The sequence below is a fragment of the Cupressus sempervirens genome, chromosome 4 (assembly GCF_028749045.1).
Source record: "Cupressus sempervirens isolate cs-2001-9-10 chromosome 4, ASM2874904v1, whole genome shotgun sequence".
NCBI classification, from domain to species: domain Eukaryota; kingdom Viridiplantae; phylum Streptophyta; class Pinopsida; order Cupressales; family Cupressaceae; genus Cupressus; species Cupressus sempervirens.
In genome coordinates, this window is record NC_143121.1 from 878,905,278 (window position 1) to 878,919,815 (window position 14,538).

General features: G+C 34.4%; 1 protein-coding gene across 1 annotated transcript; it reads right to left on the bottom strand.

Moving 5' to 3' along the window:
- Nucleotides 1-10,020: 10,020 nt before the first annotated feature.
- Nucleotides 10,021-13,940, bottom strand: LOC149564198 (transcription factor KUA1-like). The gene is made up of 4 exons (XM_089827270.1): nucleotides 13,689-13,940; nucleotides 13,218-13,577; nucleotides 12,798-13,006; nucleotides 10,021-10,734 (listed from the first exon to the last, which is right to left on the bottom strand). Exons 2-4 carry the CDS (start codon nucleotides 13,513-13,515, stop codon nucleotides 10,243-10,245), a joined length of 999 nt encoding a protein of 332 aa, XP_089683396.1. The 5' UTR covers nucleotides 13,516-13,577; nucleotides 13,689-13,940; the 3' UTR covers nucleotides 10,021-10,242.
- Between the last annotated feature and the right edge of the window lie 598 nt (nucleotides 13,941-14,538).

Consider the following 14,538-nt stretch of genomic DNA (forward strand, 5'->3'; position numbering starts at 1 on the left):
ATTGGAGAATTAACCAACTATCTTCTTTCTTCATGAGGGATGTTGTCCCCTTTTGTTATTGTATCCTTAGAGCACATAGTTTCTTAGCATACAATAACTAAGGGGATGCATTCATCCTCAAGATTAGTGATAAACATTACATTTATGTATAATCTTGTGTTTCTTCTTTGTGGAGAAAGAGTTGTTTCTCTTAAGTTCTTATGATAGGTAAATCTATTTATTTCCTTGCAATCAAAATAAGACCAGACATGGATTTTTTGAATAGGAAATTCTATATATAATTTTCAAGGTTAATTAATTAAGACTTGATTGAAATAATTTATGTTTTAATTAATTAAATCCATTTTTGTTGTTAATACTATTATTAGATGTGATCATATAATAGGCTAATCTATATATTTAGTCACATTTAAAATAAAAAAGACATGGATTCATTACTAGGAAATGGTAAATACAATTTACAAAGGCTAATTGATTGAAATGAATTATGTTTAAATTGATTTATTTTATTTTTCCTAGATAATACTAATAAAATTTAGTCAAGGCAAGGAATTTTACAGGTTGCATTGAAAGAAATTTGGTGTTGGCATCAAAAGATGTAATGGATAAAGAATATAACAAAACTAATAAATTCAAAATGCTCTTACTGAAGTTTGAAGATATTACTATATTATTTGATTGAAGGCCTTTTACCTATCAAAATAAAAATGAAAGCTTTGTCAAGATCCAGCAATGGCAAAACAAAATCCAAATATGGAGATGACTTACCTCATGAAATACCTTGGGAATAAATTTCCTGAGACACTTTCTTGGTGGAGCCATGAACATTTGTAGCCAATACTTTGACACCAAAATAAATTGTCAAGTCAAAAGTGGTCAAGGCCATTAAAAATGACTACTGAAAATTCCCCAATAATTGTAGTATAATGGGATATGTAGAGGGAAACAATATGACCAAACTAAAGAAACCCTAAAAACCTATATAGACATTATCATAAATAATTGCAAAGCTCACTCAAAATATTCTTCAAAAAAATTAAATTTAAATATCTATTGTCAACAAAAATATTATATTTTTTCTTCCTACAAAAGATCTAAGCAAAACAAAAGTATCCTAGGCACTTTCCCAAAAAATTAAATTCTTTTTTTTAATATAAGTACTTCATGAAATGTTCTTTGACATGACAATTATAATATCATTATTAAATCCTTCAATCAAAAAAGTGAGGGAATTTTCAATCGACACTTAATAGTCTACTATCAAGATGAATAACAACTTCTAAAAAATAAAGAGTAGTCCTTTCTCTGAGGTTCTATCTACAATCGGATTAAATAATAAAGTTATTAGAATGATTAGGATGGCAACAAAATCTATTAATTTTCTGGTTCTTATTAATGGGACTGTTTGGGGATTTTTTAAGTTGGACGTGGGTTGAGACAAGGAGATCTCTTATCTCATACCTCTTCATTATGGTGGATGAGGTGTTGGGGAGATCTTTTACTACACTTGCTAGATTAAAACTAATCAAAGTGGTTTGAGAGACCTCCTCCCTTCCTTCTCAAGTTATCCAACAATTTGTGGATGACACCTTCCTTTTTGGCTATTCTTTTATCATGGAAGCTAGGAATTGGAAAATCTTGTTGAATGATTATGCCTCTACTTCTAGCCAACAAATTAATTATGGTAAGAATAAAATATATATTTTTAACAATGATAGGGATTAGCAATGAAGAGTTACTATTGTGATTGGTTTCCAATCTATTGGTCTTCTAGACACTTACTTGGGCTAAAGAAGTTAGCTAGGTGGAAGGGTAAAATGTTATGCCCTCAATATTGGTGTATATAGGGTTATGAACAGTAAACTTGTGGCTATCTTAATCCTTAATTAAGTCATGTTATAATTATTATATTATTATTTAGATAGGTAGGTTGACCTAGGTGTTATGTAGGGTTGTGTCTATTCAGCCTAAGCATAATTAGGTATATATAGGAGGTTGTGAGTCTTATTTCAAGATCATATTGTGAAGTGTGTTCTCATTGGAGATATTTGGAGGTTTCCCCCTTGAAGTGGCCTATTACTCTTAGTTATTATCAAGTGTTTATATAATATTTTATATTATTTCTTCTATTGTGCAAGTTATTTCATTACAAGTGGTATTAGAGCATGATCTTGGCACCATAGAGGCAAGATTCTTTCTCAACATTGGGGAGATCTTGGGAAGAGCATAGCTTTTAGATTTTAGCAAATTTTTTAAGGATTTTTAAAGAGGTTTTGAAGACCATATTAAAGAAGCTATAGTCAAAAATTCAAAGGAATTGGAGCAAATTATTGCAGAATTACTATTTCTACACAATGTTTGAGATCTACAAATCTCTCACATCTTGTCGAATTGGAGTATAACTTGTATTGGGTTTTTGAATACATAGTAAGGGAACCTAAATTTCAAAGCTTGGAGAAATTGAAGCAAAAAATAAGCAAGTTATTACAAAATTAGGAAAATTTTCTCTCAAGGTAGCAAATTTGCTAATTTTTTGGATTTTTTTCTGAGTTGGGGTATCTTGGCCCTAGTAAGTTACAATAAAAAATAAATTAAAAAATCAAAGAATTTACATTTCATTTGTGTGATTTATTTCAAAAATATTGGTTTCCATCATGACAGGGCTCCAACAAGAGGCAAAAAGAATGCTACCACACTGGGGAAATCCTTTGATCAAGATTGAGAAAAAATAGAGGATAATATTCCCAGTGAGGAAATAAGTAAGTTCAAGGAAGAGATTAATAGGGATATGTGTGACCTATGAGGAGATAGATTAGATATAAAAAGCAAGTTAAGCACCTATATGAACAAAATAAGGAAGGAGTTCTCAAGCAATCAAGGTGAAACCTTCAAGTCGACTAATAATGACACAAATTTTAATACTCCTATGGGATCTAGGAATTTTTTTCCAATGGTGGATATGCACAAATTTGATGACAAGGATCCTCTAACATGGATAAATCAAATGGAGAATTTTTTTGAGGTACATCAAACCCCATATGGACAAAAAGTCACAATGGCTTCCTCATATCTAGAACCAGATCAATTCATTTGGTATCGTTGGCTTTATACTCATAGGAGGAAAAAGGGTCTCACCGTATCATGGTCAAATTTTACAAAAGAACTCCAAGCACAATATAACAATAGTGTGACAAAAAACTTCTTTAGCCAGCTTGCTAAACTTCAACAAAAAGGATCAATTAAGGATTATATTCAAAAATTCCAAAATCTATCCTTAAGAGTGGAGGCAATTACAAAGAAGAACTTGAATGATTTATTCTGGGGTGGTCTCAAGGATCACATTCAACATAAGGTACACATGTTTAGTCCTAGCTCAAGTAAATGAGTCTTTTATATTGGCACGTAGGGTAGAGGATAAGTTCTTGATTCCTAGAAAGCAAGGGACTAATGTGACAAGAGAAAAAGGTTATTCAACACCTTATCTTCCTTTTCCTACTAGGTTGACTCCACAACAAATTGAAGAGAAAAGAGAAAAAGGGTCGTGTTTCAATTGTGATAGCAAATATAATCGAGGACATAAATGTAGTGAAAATAAATTGTTCTATATTGAAGGTCCAAGTGAGGAAGAAGAGGATGAGCCTATATTAGAGGAGGATAGGGAATCATGTGAGGAATCACATGATTCTCAACCAATAATTTCTTGTCATGCACTTTCAAGTTTCATTGCACCACAAACACTCAAGGTAGTGGGTTTCTTAAAGAAGCACAAAGTAATTGTGTTGATCGACTTAGGTAGTACTCATAATTTCATCAACAAAAAGTTGGAAACTTTTCTAGATTATTTTATATATCCAGCCCCAAAGTTTTAGGCTTTGATTATAGATTGGTGCATAGTTAGTTGTTTAGGGAAGTGTCGTAGCATCAAATTATCTATGGAAGATTATCAACTTGATACACCAATGTATGTGATATCCATGGGTGTAGCAAATATTGTTTTGGGAGTACAATGGCTTACTACATTGGTAACAATTGAGATTCATAAACTTCTAAGAACTATTCATGTGATTTCAATCAAAAGAAAAGGTAGTGGAGCTAAGGGGGTTGAAGGTCCCCATGGATGGTAAGCTCTCATCAAATGCAAAAGTTTCTTAAGAAAGGAACAGATGGATTTGTGGCCTAGCTATGTTCATTAGAAGTCTCTCAATCTAATGCTCTTGCTCATCCATGTTTACAAGCAATAACTGATCATCACTCAGTAATTCTTGGAGATATGCCTAAAGGACTTCCTTCTAAGAGGGATCATGACCATGCCATACAACTAGTTCTAGGGAGCTAGCCACCAAACATCAAACCTTATAGGTACCCACACATACAAAAAAGTGAGATAGAAAAAATTGTTGAGGAAATGCTAGTGACAGGAATTATCAGGCATAGCCAAACTGCTTACTCCTCGCCTATTGTGATGGTGTGTAAGAAGGATGAAACTTGGCACATGTGTCTAGATTATAGAGTGCTCAGCAAGTACACCATTATAGATAAGTTTCATGTTCCAGTCATCAATGATCTTCTAAATGAATTAAATGGAGCTATGTATTTTACCAAGTTAGATCTTAGATTTGGTTATCACCAAATTTGAATTGAGGAAGATATTTGTAAGACAACATTTCAAACTCATGAGGTTCATTATGAATTTTTGGTGATGTCATTCGGTCTTACTAATGCACACTATCTACATTCCAAAATTTGATGAATTCCATTTTTAAGAAGTTCTTGAGAAAGTTTGTGTTAGTATTTTTTGATGATTTATTAATTTATAGTAAGACTTGGGAAGAACATTTGCAGCATGTAGATCAAGCATTACAATTACTCAAAGATCATCATCTCTAAGTTAAGCCATCCAAGTGTACTTTTGGTCTTAAGGAGGTGGAGTAGTTGGGACACATAGTTTCACATGAAGGAGTAAAGGTGGATACTAACAAAATTAAGGCTATCATGGAATGACCTATTCCAAAAACTATTAAGAAGCTGAGGGGTTTCTTGGGATTGACAGGGTACTATAGAAGATTTGTGAAGAATTATGGTCGTATAGTAGCACCCCTCACCACTCTATTGAAGAAGGATTCTTTTCATTGGAATGAATCTGCTAATGTATCATTTGAGCAATTGAAGAAGGCTATGTGGACAACTCCAGTGCTTGCCACTCCAGACTTCACCAAGGTATTCATTGTGGAATGTGATGTTTTTGGAAATGGGATAGGAGTAGTTCTCATGCAAGAAGGTCGACCACTTGATTTTGAGAGTCATCAATTCAAAGGTACAAATCAACTCAAACCTATTTGTGAGAAGGAAATGCTAACAATCCTTCATGCAGTTAAAAAATGGAGGCCTTATTTGATGGGTCAACACTTCAAGGTTAATACAAATCATGATAGCCTAAAATATTTTTTGGAACAAAGACTATCTTCAGAAGAGCAACAAAAATGGATCACTAAGATGTTGGGATATGACTTTGAAATTATATACAAGAAAGGGAAGGAAAATATTGTGGTTGATGCACTTTCCAGGAAGGATGAAAAGGATGAATCCTTATTGTGTGCCTTTTCAATATTACAAGCAAATTGGGTGGTAGAAGCCAAAGCAAAGTGGTAAAATGATGTTGCAACAAGTAATCTCATCCAGCAAATAAAAAGTGACCCTAGTAGTTCAGATAAGTTTTGTTTAAAGGGGGATATTCTTTGGTATAAAGAGCACTTGTAATATCTCAGCAAGAATTCTAATCTTAAACACAAAGTTCTCAAAGAACTAAATGAGTCCCCAATTGGTGGTCATTCAAGATTTTTGAAGACGTGTCATCGGGTCAAGCAAGTTTTTTTTTGGGAAGAGCTAAAAGGTGATGTTCAAAAATTTGTGGCTAAATGTTTGGTTTGTCAAAGAAATAAGGAGGACATAATTAATACACCAGGTCTCTTGCAACCTTTATCTATTCCTAGCCAACGTTGGGAAGAGGTATACATGGACTTCATCATAGGGCTTCCCAAATCTAAAGGTCATAATGTCATCATGGTAGTAGTTGATTGCCTCACTAAATATGCACATTTCATTGCATTATCACATCCTTTTAGAACAAGTATAGTGGGAAAAGTTTTCTTGGAGAATATCCAAAAGCTACATGGTACACCTAAGGTTATTGTTAGTGATCATGATCCTATCTTTACTAGTCACTTTTGGAAAGATTTATTCTCATGTTTGGGTACTCAATTGGCTCATAGTTCTTCATACCATCCACAATCAGATGGGCAAACTAAGGTTGTTAATAAATGTTTGGAAGGATATCTACATTGTTACACTTTAGAGAAACAATCTCACTGGGTAGATTGGCTACCTCTTGCAGAATGGCGGTACAACTTTCAGGACTCAAGAGGAATTTAGCTATGGCACAAAATCAAATGAAACAAGCAGATCAACATTATAGTGAAAGAAATTTTGAAGTTGGGGATTGGGTCTTCTTGAGATTGCAACCCTATAAACAAATCTCAATTAAGCAACAAAAAAATAATAATAAGTTCTCCAAGATATTATGGACCATACCAAATCATGCAAAAGATTGGTGGTGTTTTCTACAAGCTTGAGTTGCCACCAACAACAAAGATACATCCAGTTTTTCATGTTTCTTGTTTGAAGAAGGTAATTGGGCCAAATATTCCTACTCAAACAGTAGTACTAGAGCATGATGAAGAAGGAAGAATAATTATGGAAACAGAGTGCAATATTCAAACACGTGAAGAAGCTGAGGAATAGAACCCTCACCTAGTATCTCATCCAATGGAAGAACTTACTAGTTGAAGAGGCGATATGGGAGGATGAGGAGTTCATTCAAAATAATCCACACTTGGTTAGCATTGAGGATAATGCTTCTTTCAAGAGAAGGGACATGCTACGCCCTTAATATTGGTGTATATAAGGTTATGAATAGTCAACTTGTGGCTATCTTAATCCTTAATTAATTCATGTTATCATTATTATATTATTGTTTAGGTAGGTAGGTCAGTTGAGGTGTTATGTAAGGTTGTGTCTATTTAGCCTAAGCATAATTAGGTATATATAGGAGGTTGTGAGTCTTATTTCAAGATCATATTGTGAAGTTTGTTCTCATTGGAGATATTTGGAGGTTGGCCATTTGAAGTGACCTATTACTCTCAGTTATTATCAAGTATCTATATAATATTCTATATTATTTCTTCTATTGTGTAAGTTATTTCATTACATAAAGTGGTAAGTAGCGCTAGTAAGCTCCAACTGCTTTCCACCTCTTTGCATGGTTTTCCTATTTACTTTGTCACTTTATTAAAAATATCTCATGCCATGGCCCAGAATATTGATAAATTGCAAAAGAATTTCCTACAATGAGAACTAAAGATAAGAACAAGATTAGTTTAGTCAATAAGGATATGGTGTGCAAACCTATGGTCAAGACAGGTCTGGGAATTAGAAGAATCACTGACCTTAATTGAGCTCTTATCACCAAAATTGGATGAGATCTTGTAGTTGAATCTATTGGATGGGGAGATATCATGAAAGTGAAAGGTATTAATAACACTCCTTTTGTGTATTTCCTAAGTGATAATGATTGACCATCAAGATCTAAAATATGGAATAATTTGATTAAAAACAAAAATCTCCTAAGGGAAGGTCTTAGGAAAAGGAAACAAAATAAGATTATGGAAAGAGAATTGACTAGAGGGAGCCTTTAATAATGTGCAAGTTTGGTCATATCATGGCTAGATTGAAAACATATTTGGATGTTATGGGTAGTGACTACTTTACGCCTGGATGGAAGTGGAGAAATCTTTTAGAAGGGGTCCTTCTGCTTGGACATCTTGAAGCTTTGACTGATGAGCTGCATAATCTTTCGAAGGAAGTAAGAATAATGCAATTCTCAAAAGAGTAATTTTGTGTGGGATAAAAATGCTTCTAGAAAATTTATTGTAAAATCAACTTACTAACAAATATTTCAAAATGATGCCACTCCCAAGTGGTGGAAAAATGTTTGGACTAGACAATTGCTCCCGAAAATAAAATAAAAATTTGTGGGCTATGTTAGATCTTAACTACTGATGATCTTAGTCAAAAAGGATTCCAAATACCTAATAGATGCTACCTTTGCAAAGCTGTGAAGTAAGAAATTAATCACATTTTTCTTTCCTATATGTTTGTTAGGGAAGTGTGGGATAGGATAATTAAGAAATAAATTGTTCATGGGTGTTTATGAATGCCTTACAATAGTCTATACTAAATCGAGATTGCCATTTTTGCCAACCTATTATTAGACTACTCTAGAGAATGGTCCTATCACATATTTGTTGGGGTATTTGGAAAGAGAGAAATAGTCGAGTCTTTAAAGAGGAAGAACTCTCAGATAATGTGGTGGCCTCCATTGTTGTCAACTTTTTGAAGAGGATGTGGAGACGACAAAATTGAGGAATGAGGAAGAAAAGGATATAAATCCTAGGTAGGAGTCCAAACATGTTTCTATTAGATTCACTATTAACACTGTAGATTTCACCTCCTCCACCTTCCCCCTTTGCCCTTGTTGTGAAGACAATTCTCCTGCGACTACCACATCCCTGAGAGATGCTAAGAAAAAAGGAAAGGAAAAAGTTGTTACTTACTCTAATGTGATGTAGGATGATATCGGTGTTAATTCTAAGGACAATTATAGTGCTTGCCAGGAGATGGAGTAAAAGGTGGACAAAATTAGGACTGACCTCAAGTCCCCACACAAAAAATTCCTCTTTGGATGAGATTTCTAACACTTCGATGGTATTTGTTATGAAGGTCATGCATGTTATTGTGACTACGTTGCAACTCCTGCAACAAGAGAAAGGCGCTGAGACCCAAAAGCGAATTGACTTAAAGAAGCTCTATGAATTTCTACCAAATGATTCAACAAGGATCCTCCTCTTTCGATCGGAGAATGAATCAATTGGCCAAAAATAGTTTAGTAATTTACTATTCTTTCTTCTTGTTGCTTTGGACCTATCGGGATGTCCCGACTATTAAACTTCCAAGCTAGCTCTGCATTGCTAATTGTTCTGCTTAAAACTCTATTAGTAGTAATAAAAGCATTTTGATTACATTTATGCTTTTTAGTAATGTTAATAATCAACATAGTATGATACTAAATAGATACTTTATCTAGTTATGAAAGTTCAATGGGGATTAGTATTTGATATCATATTTGGGGACTGTGATTATGCTCATGTTTTATATGTTGGTTGTCTGTTGTTAATGGTCTTTTCCTTTGTTTTGTAATGATGGGTCAAACCCTTAGTTTTGACTACTTTAATATTAAAAAAAGTTGTAAAAATAATTATCATAATAGATGAGAGGCACATAGTCCATACTTTAGGTGACACTTTATATTTTGTTATCCTAATGTTACACAAAATAGTAAAAACTTCACAACAATGAATCAATCTTAATAAAAGACCAAAAAATACAACCAAAACATTGATGACTAACTTCTTCTTCAACTTAATGATAATCTGTAAACACAACTCAATACATTAAATTCTTTAGCATGATTTTTCCTTAAATATAATATATCAGCACTAGATATTTAAAATGCATGGTATAAAATAGACCACTTAACTCTCTGGCCTTATAAAATGGACCACAAAATTTTATCCTGCCATTAATTAAAAGCTTCTCGTTTGTCCTAGAGATACAACCCGTTTCTTAGTTGGAATCTTGAAAACAAAATATGTTTGAAACGTCAATTCTCTGTCATAATTAAAAAATTTGATAATTATTGATTACATGTATTTAAGTCTATTAATTTATAAATTAAAAATAACAGCTCACACATCTCAGATATGTCATATCGTTTTCCCTCAACGTCAACTTCACAACCACTAAGTCAATGTCAATCCTTGGCTAAATGCATTTAAGCTTTAAACTTATCTATCCATGGACTACTAAAAAAAAGAGCTCATGCCAAAAAGGCCCGTACAAGCTACGTTTCATACACGAGGACAAATATTTCGTTTTCTTTATTAAAAAGAACTGCACCAATAACAAGATAGTGGGATATTCTGGAAGACAATCGAAACAACTTATATTGTAAGCATCTACCTCTAAGTAATAACAATAACAATAATAACAGAGCTGTCTTGCGATGGCCGCGAATCCTTATTGGCCAGGGCACATTTTAAAATTCATCTTTAGACAATTCTAGATGAGTTATAATACTCTAATTGCATTGCTATTGGGTCCGATATTGTTGGATAGATCGGCACATGGGGGAGCTATGCTAAGGTTTAACCCGCTGTTTTCAAGAGATTCTTGTACCTCTAAATTTGGCGGTGTTGTGGCTGCACTTGACTTAGTGACATGCCTTGTGTTTGTGGCTAATTCTGGCCCCAACCTTAGCGGGAATGAATAATGGCAGGCAGAATTAAGATTCTCTCTAGATTCTTGACGTTCGGCCATTTTTAGTATGGAGAATGCGGCATCTTTTTCTCCTGCTATTTTGTCGAGGGTGGGATTTTCTACTTTCGGGGTTGGCAAAGATAGAGGGTGTGGATTAATTTGCGATGGTGAAAATGACGGGAGAGAAAATGGTCCCATCGACATAGCGAAACTTGGCGACGTTCCACAGTCGAAGAAGTTTCTAGAATTGTGCTCGCGGACGGCAGTTGAGAGCTGTGGGATCCCTTGGTGGTAATCTGCAGCCTGCATGAACAATATTTTTTACGTGAGATAAAATGAGATTTATCTGATAAATTCTTCAGGAAAAACTATACTTTATAATGTAAATTTCAGCTAGATCAAGAAATATTGTGTAGTTTTTAAAAGACTCTATATTGATGAACGCGAGAAGAGCCCCTCTCTAATGATAAACACATACAATCCAAACCACAGGTGCAGATAATAGAGCAGAAACATAAGCAGAAAAGAAAAAGATGCTGCCATAACCAGCAGATGAAGAAACCAGCAAATGGGAAAAAGCTGTAAAAGAGACAAACGGGCAACAGCTAGTAAATTGCTCCTCCGCAAGAACAATGAGCAGCAAACAGGTCAATTTGCCATTAATTCTTTTGGTCACTTTTTTCTCCCTTGTCTCTCACTTCACTTCATTTTCACTCACTCAGTTTGTATGATCAAACACTTCATTTGATTGTCACTCACTCCATATTTCAATTAAATAACAAGATTTTTTTTAAAAATTGAATACAAGCTTTAAAGAGCTTGATCAAAATGTAATATTAGAATTAAGATTATTGGATCACTTATAATTTTGGATAATTTATCTAAGGATACTGAGGCAACGAAAAGATCTCGATATAAGCACCTGACTTGTGCTGAGTTCAATTTTTTCCTCATAAAAAAACCTGATAACGTGAAAGTTGAAGCCCCACAATTATTGACTTAGAAATTAAGTCATTCTCTTAGTAAAATATCAAACTCAACAACAATGTAAAGTCGTCACCAAATTTAGTTTCCCTCTCAGAGATATAATGCGTTTTTGTCCTTGCAATACTCTTTTTGAAAGCATACACTTTTGCAACAGATTTAATAACATGTGACTTGTGAGGCGTCCTTTACCCCCATGTGAATCAATTTTACTGGGACATCTAAGCAAGCAATTACATGTGATACCATTATAATAGGTATACGGAAAGTAAAAGAACGTTTTGAAAAATTAATGAGCGGGTGAAAAGAACTTGAAATCCCTCTCCAAAGAGCTGGTTACAACAAGTTCTTTGTACCTGGAGGAAATAACTTGGCAATCAAGTTACTCGGGTTCCTCTTCTATCAAAATTGCACGTATCCCGAAACAATTCTATAAATAAATTATCTAGCTGGAAAGAAAATCTTAAAATCTCTCTCCAAATAGCTGGTTCCAACCAGGTACTTGGACGAAATAACTTTGTTGTTAAGCTACTGGGGCTCCTTTTCTAACTAACCTGGCACGTAACTTCTATCGATATCCTACAGAACGTCAAAACATTTCTACAATGCGTAATTTGAGCGAATATAATAATACTAATACTTTGTGCTTCGACGTTTTCAGATTGCATCTCAATAGGCATTAGGTAGTTAGTCTTAAGCACGGTACTAAATGAGAGATTAAGCCATCTTACCACAGACTTAGCTTAGGATTATTACTACTGTATCGGTTGAAGAATGGTCGGGATGAAAATGAGCCAGGCAAAAATTCAAGATACGGCCTGTGCCTGTCATTCCTTCCATTTTCCGTAGGTAAATAGCGAAAAGATGACATGTTTGGAAAAATTAACAGAAGAACAGATCAAAATGTCGGGAAGTTCTCGAGCAAAACATCTCCTGACGACTCCTGTCGAAGCATTTATGAGAGCTCTTTTAACAGATGTAAGTCTGAAATACGACAGAGAAATTCAAGCGCAGTACGATGCTCAAACCCCGTACGCGTAAGAAAAGAAATAACAATACACGGCAACTAATGAGGACAGATTTCCACAATGCATGATAGTTCTTCGCAACAACTTCTGGATTTGATTGCGTTGGTTTTGAAGTTGTTGCAAGGAACACGGCAACGCGTAAAAATGCTGAAACTAAAATCTAAATTTCCAAGGAAACAACCTTTGACAACTGATAAAGATGCTGAAACTAAATTGTAAATTTCAAAGTAAACAACCTTGATGATGATTAAAATCCTGAATCTAATTCTGAAGTGTCAAAGGAAAGAAAAAAAATTTTGATTTAGTTTCATTTTATTTTCTATTCAAATGCAAGGCTAGAAACAGATAACTTACAGCATCGGCCGCTATGTCGAAAAGGCTGGAGCGGCGTTTCCTCTTGTTCAAATTGCTTTGCCTCAGAAAATATTTCTGAGCGTGGCTCGCAACCTGAGTAGGAGTCCTCGACGTGACGAAGTTTCTCGAAATGCCTCTCCAGTCGCCCTTTCCGAGCTTCTGCAGTCCCAGCAGAAACATCTTATGCTCGTCTTCTGTCCACGGAACCCCTACAAAGAAACAAAAAATAATTCTCAGCTTTAGATGCGACTACAGAAACTAAAATAAAATCATTTCAGTAAGTACTAAACTTTCAGGTCTAACAGCACAAATCCCCAAACATCCGTCAAAAACAGTTCTACAGCGTTCACAATTCTCAAATACTTTAAATTATCGTAGTCTGCCATTAAAAAGAGCACAAATGTTGTCTCGAATCCGGACCTTTTTTCCTCTCGCGAGATTTGGAGCTCTGGACCATGCCGTCCGAGACATAGCCGTCGTCCGCGGCTCCAGATTCAGACTGCTCAGGCGTTAGAGGCAGATTACTACTGTTATTATTATTATTATTATTACTAGCCGAAGAAGCTGAAGCCGTATAATGCAAGAGATTTCCCATGCTAACGCTCTTCCTCATCAATCCTTCTGTCGTAAGCCTCACTCCGAAGAGCTTAACGCCTCTGTCCGGACATGTTCTGGAGTTGTGGCCATTGTGTCCACAATGAGAACACCTTCTACTCATATCTAGTAGCTTCGCCAGTTTGCCTCAATCCAAAATGCTCTTCAAACCCTAGCTTACTGCATCTGAGCAAACAAAAATACAAGCTATCAAACAAATTTAGCAATTTTACAATTGTGGATGCACACATATTCTCAGATCTGCTCTTGACCAGAAAAAGAAATTGTAAATGTCACCTGTAATCCGCTGCCTTGGTGACAACTGCTTGCCAATTATGAAACTCCCGTATCTGGAAGAATTTTGAGCATTATCAAGACTTCGGAACAATTTTTAATTTGTTTTTGGCTGTGGATTTACAAACCCTCACGTAACGCGTAGGGAATGGATTCGATTTGATGTTATTCCCACCGAATTTCTCGTTCGGATTTCAGTGGCCGAAATAAAAAATGGGAAAGAAAAAACACTTTGGAGAAAGAAGCGATGAGAATGAAGGCTGCCAAATGCATTATCTATGCTTTAAACGGACGGCTCCAAGAGACTTGCTCATGAAATGATGTATGCATTATGCTATGTATGGTAAGTCATCTATATGTATGTATGTATGGTTTTTGTTATTATTAAAAAGCTCATTTGAGAATATTCTGACATTTGTACTATAAAATTTCCTCTCCGCGTGTTAGTTGGATGTTAGTCGAAAATATCATGTGGGAAAGATATTACAGTTGTTTTTAATTTCTTTTTAATAATGCATAAAATTACAGTTGTTAAGAACATATATGTGGGTTGGGTTGACCGGATGAAAGATTTATAATAGTTTTTGTCAGATTTCAAAATACGGCACGTTAACAGGCTTTTATAAAATAATAAATAATAATTGGGATAAAGATATTAAGGAAAATACATTAATATAAATGAATTAATTTTTTTGGATATTTGGTTAAGATAGTACTTCAATAATTTAGATTCATTCATTACTTTTAATATTGAGATATTGAAATAATTTATGTGTTTACCCAATATAAAATTATGTCTTATTTTTAAGTCAATAGTATTATTTTTTGTTTTTTTGTTTTTTTGTCAAAATTT

Bases quoted from the DNA above. Each gene is read 5' to 3' on its own strand.
- LOC149564198 (XM_089827270.1), bottom strand. From the start codon at position 13,515: ATGAGTAGAAGGTGTTCTCATTGTGGACACAATGGCCACAACTCCAGA. The intron at 13,007-13,217 runs GTCCGGATTCGA...GTTTCTTTGTAG, and splicing joins ATCTCGCGAGAGGAAAAAAG to GGGTTCCGTGGACAGAAGAC. The intron at 10,735-12,797 runs GTAAGTTATCTG...TTGTTCATGCAG, and splicing joins TCGACATAGCGGCCGATGCT to GCTGCAGATTACCACCAAGG.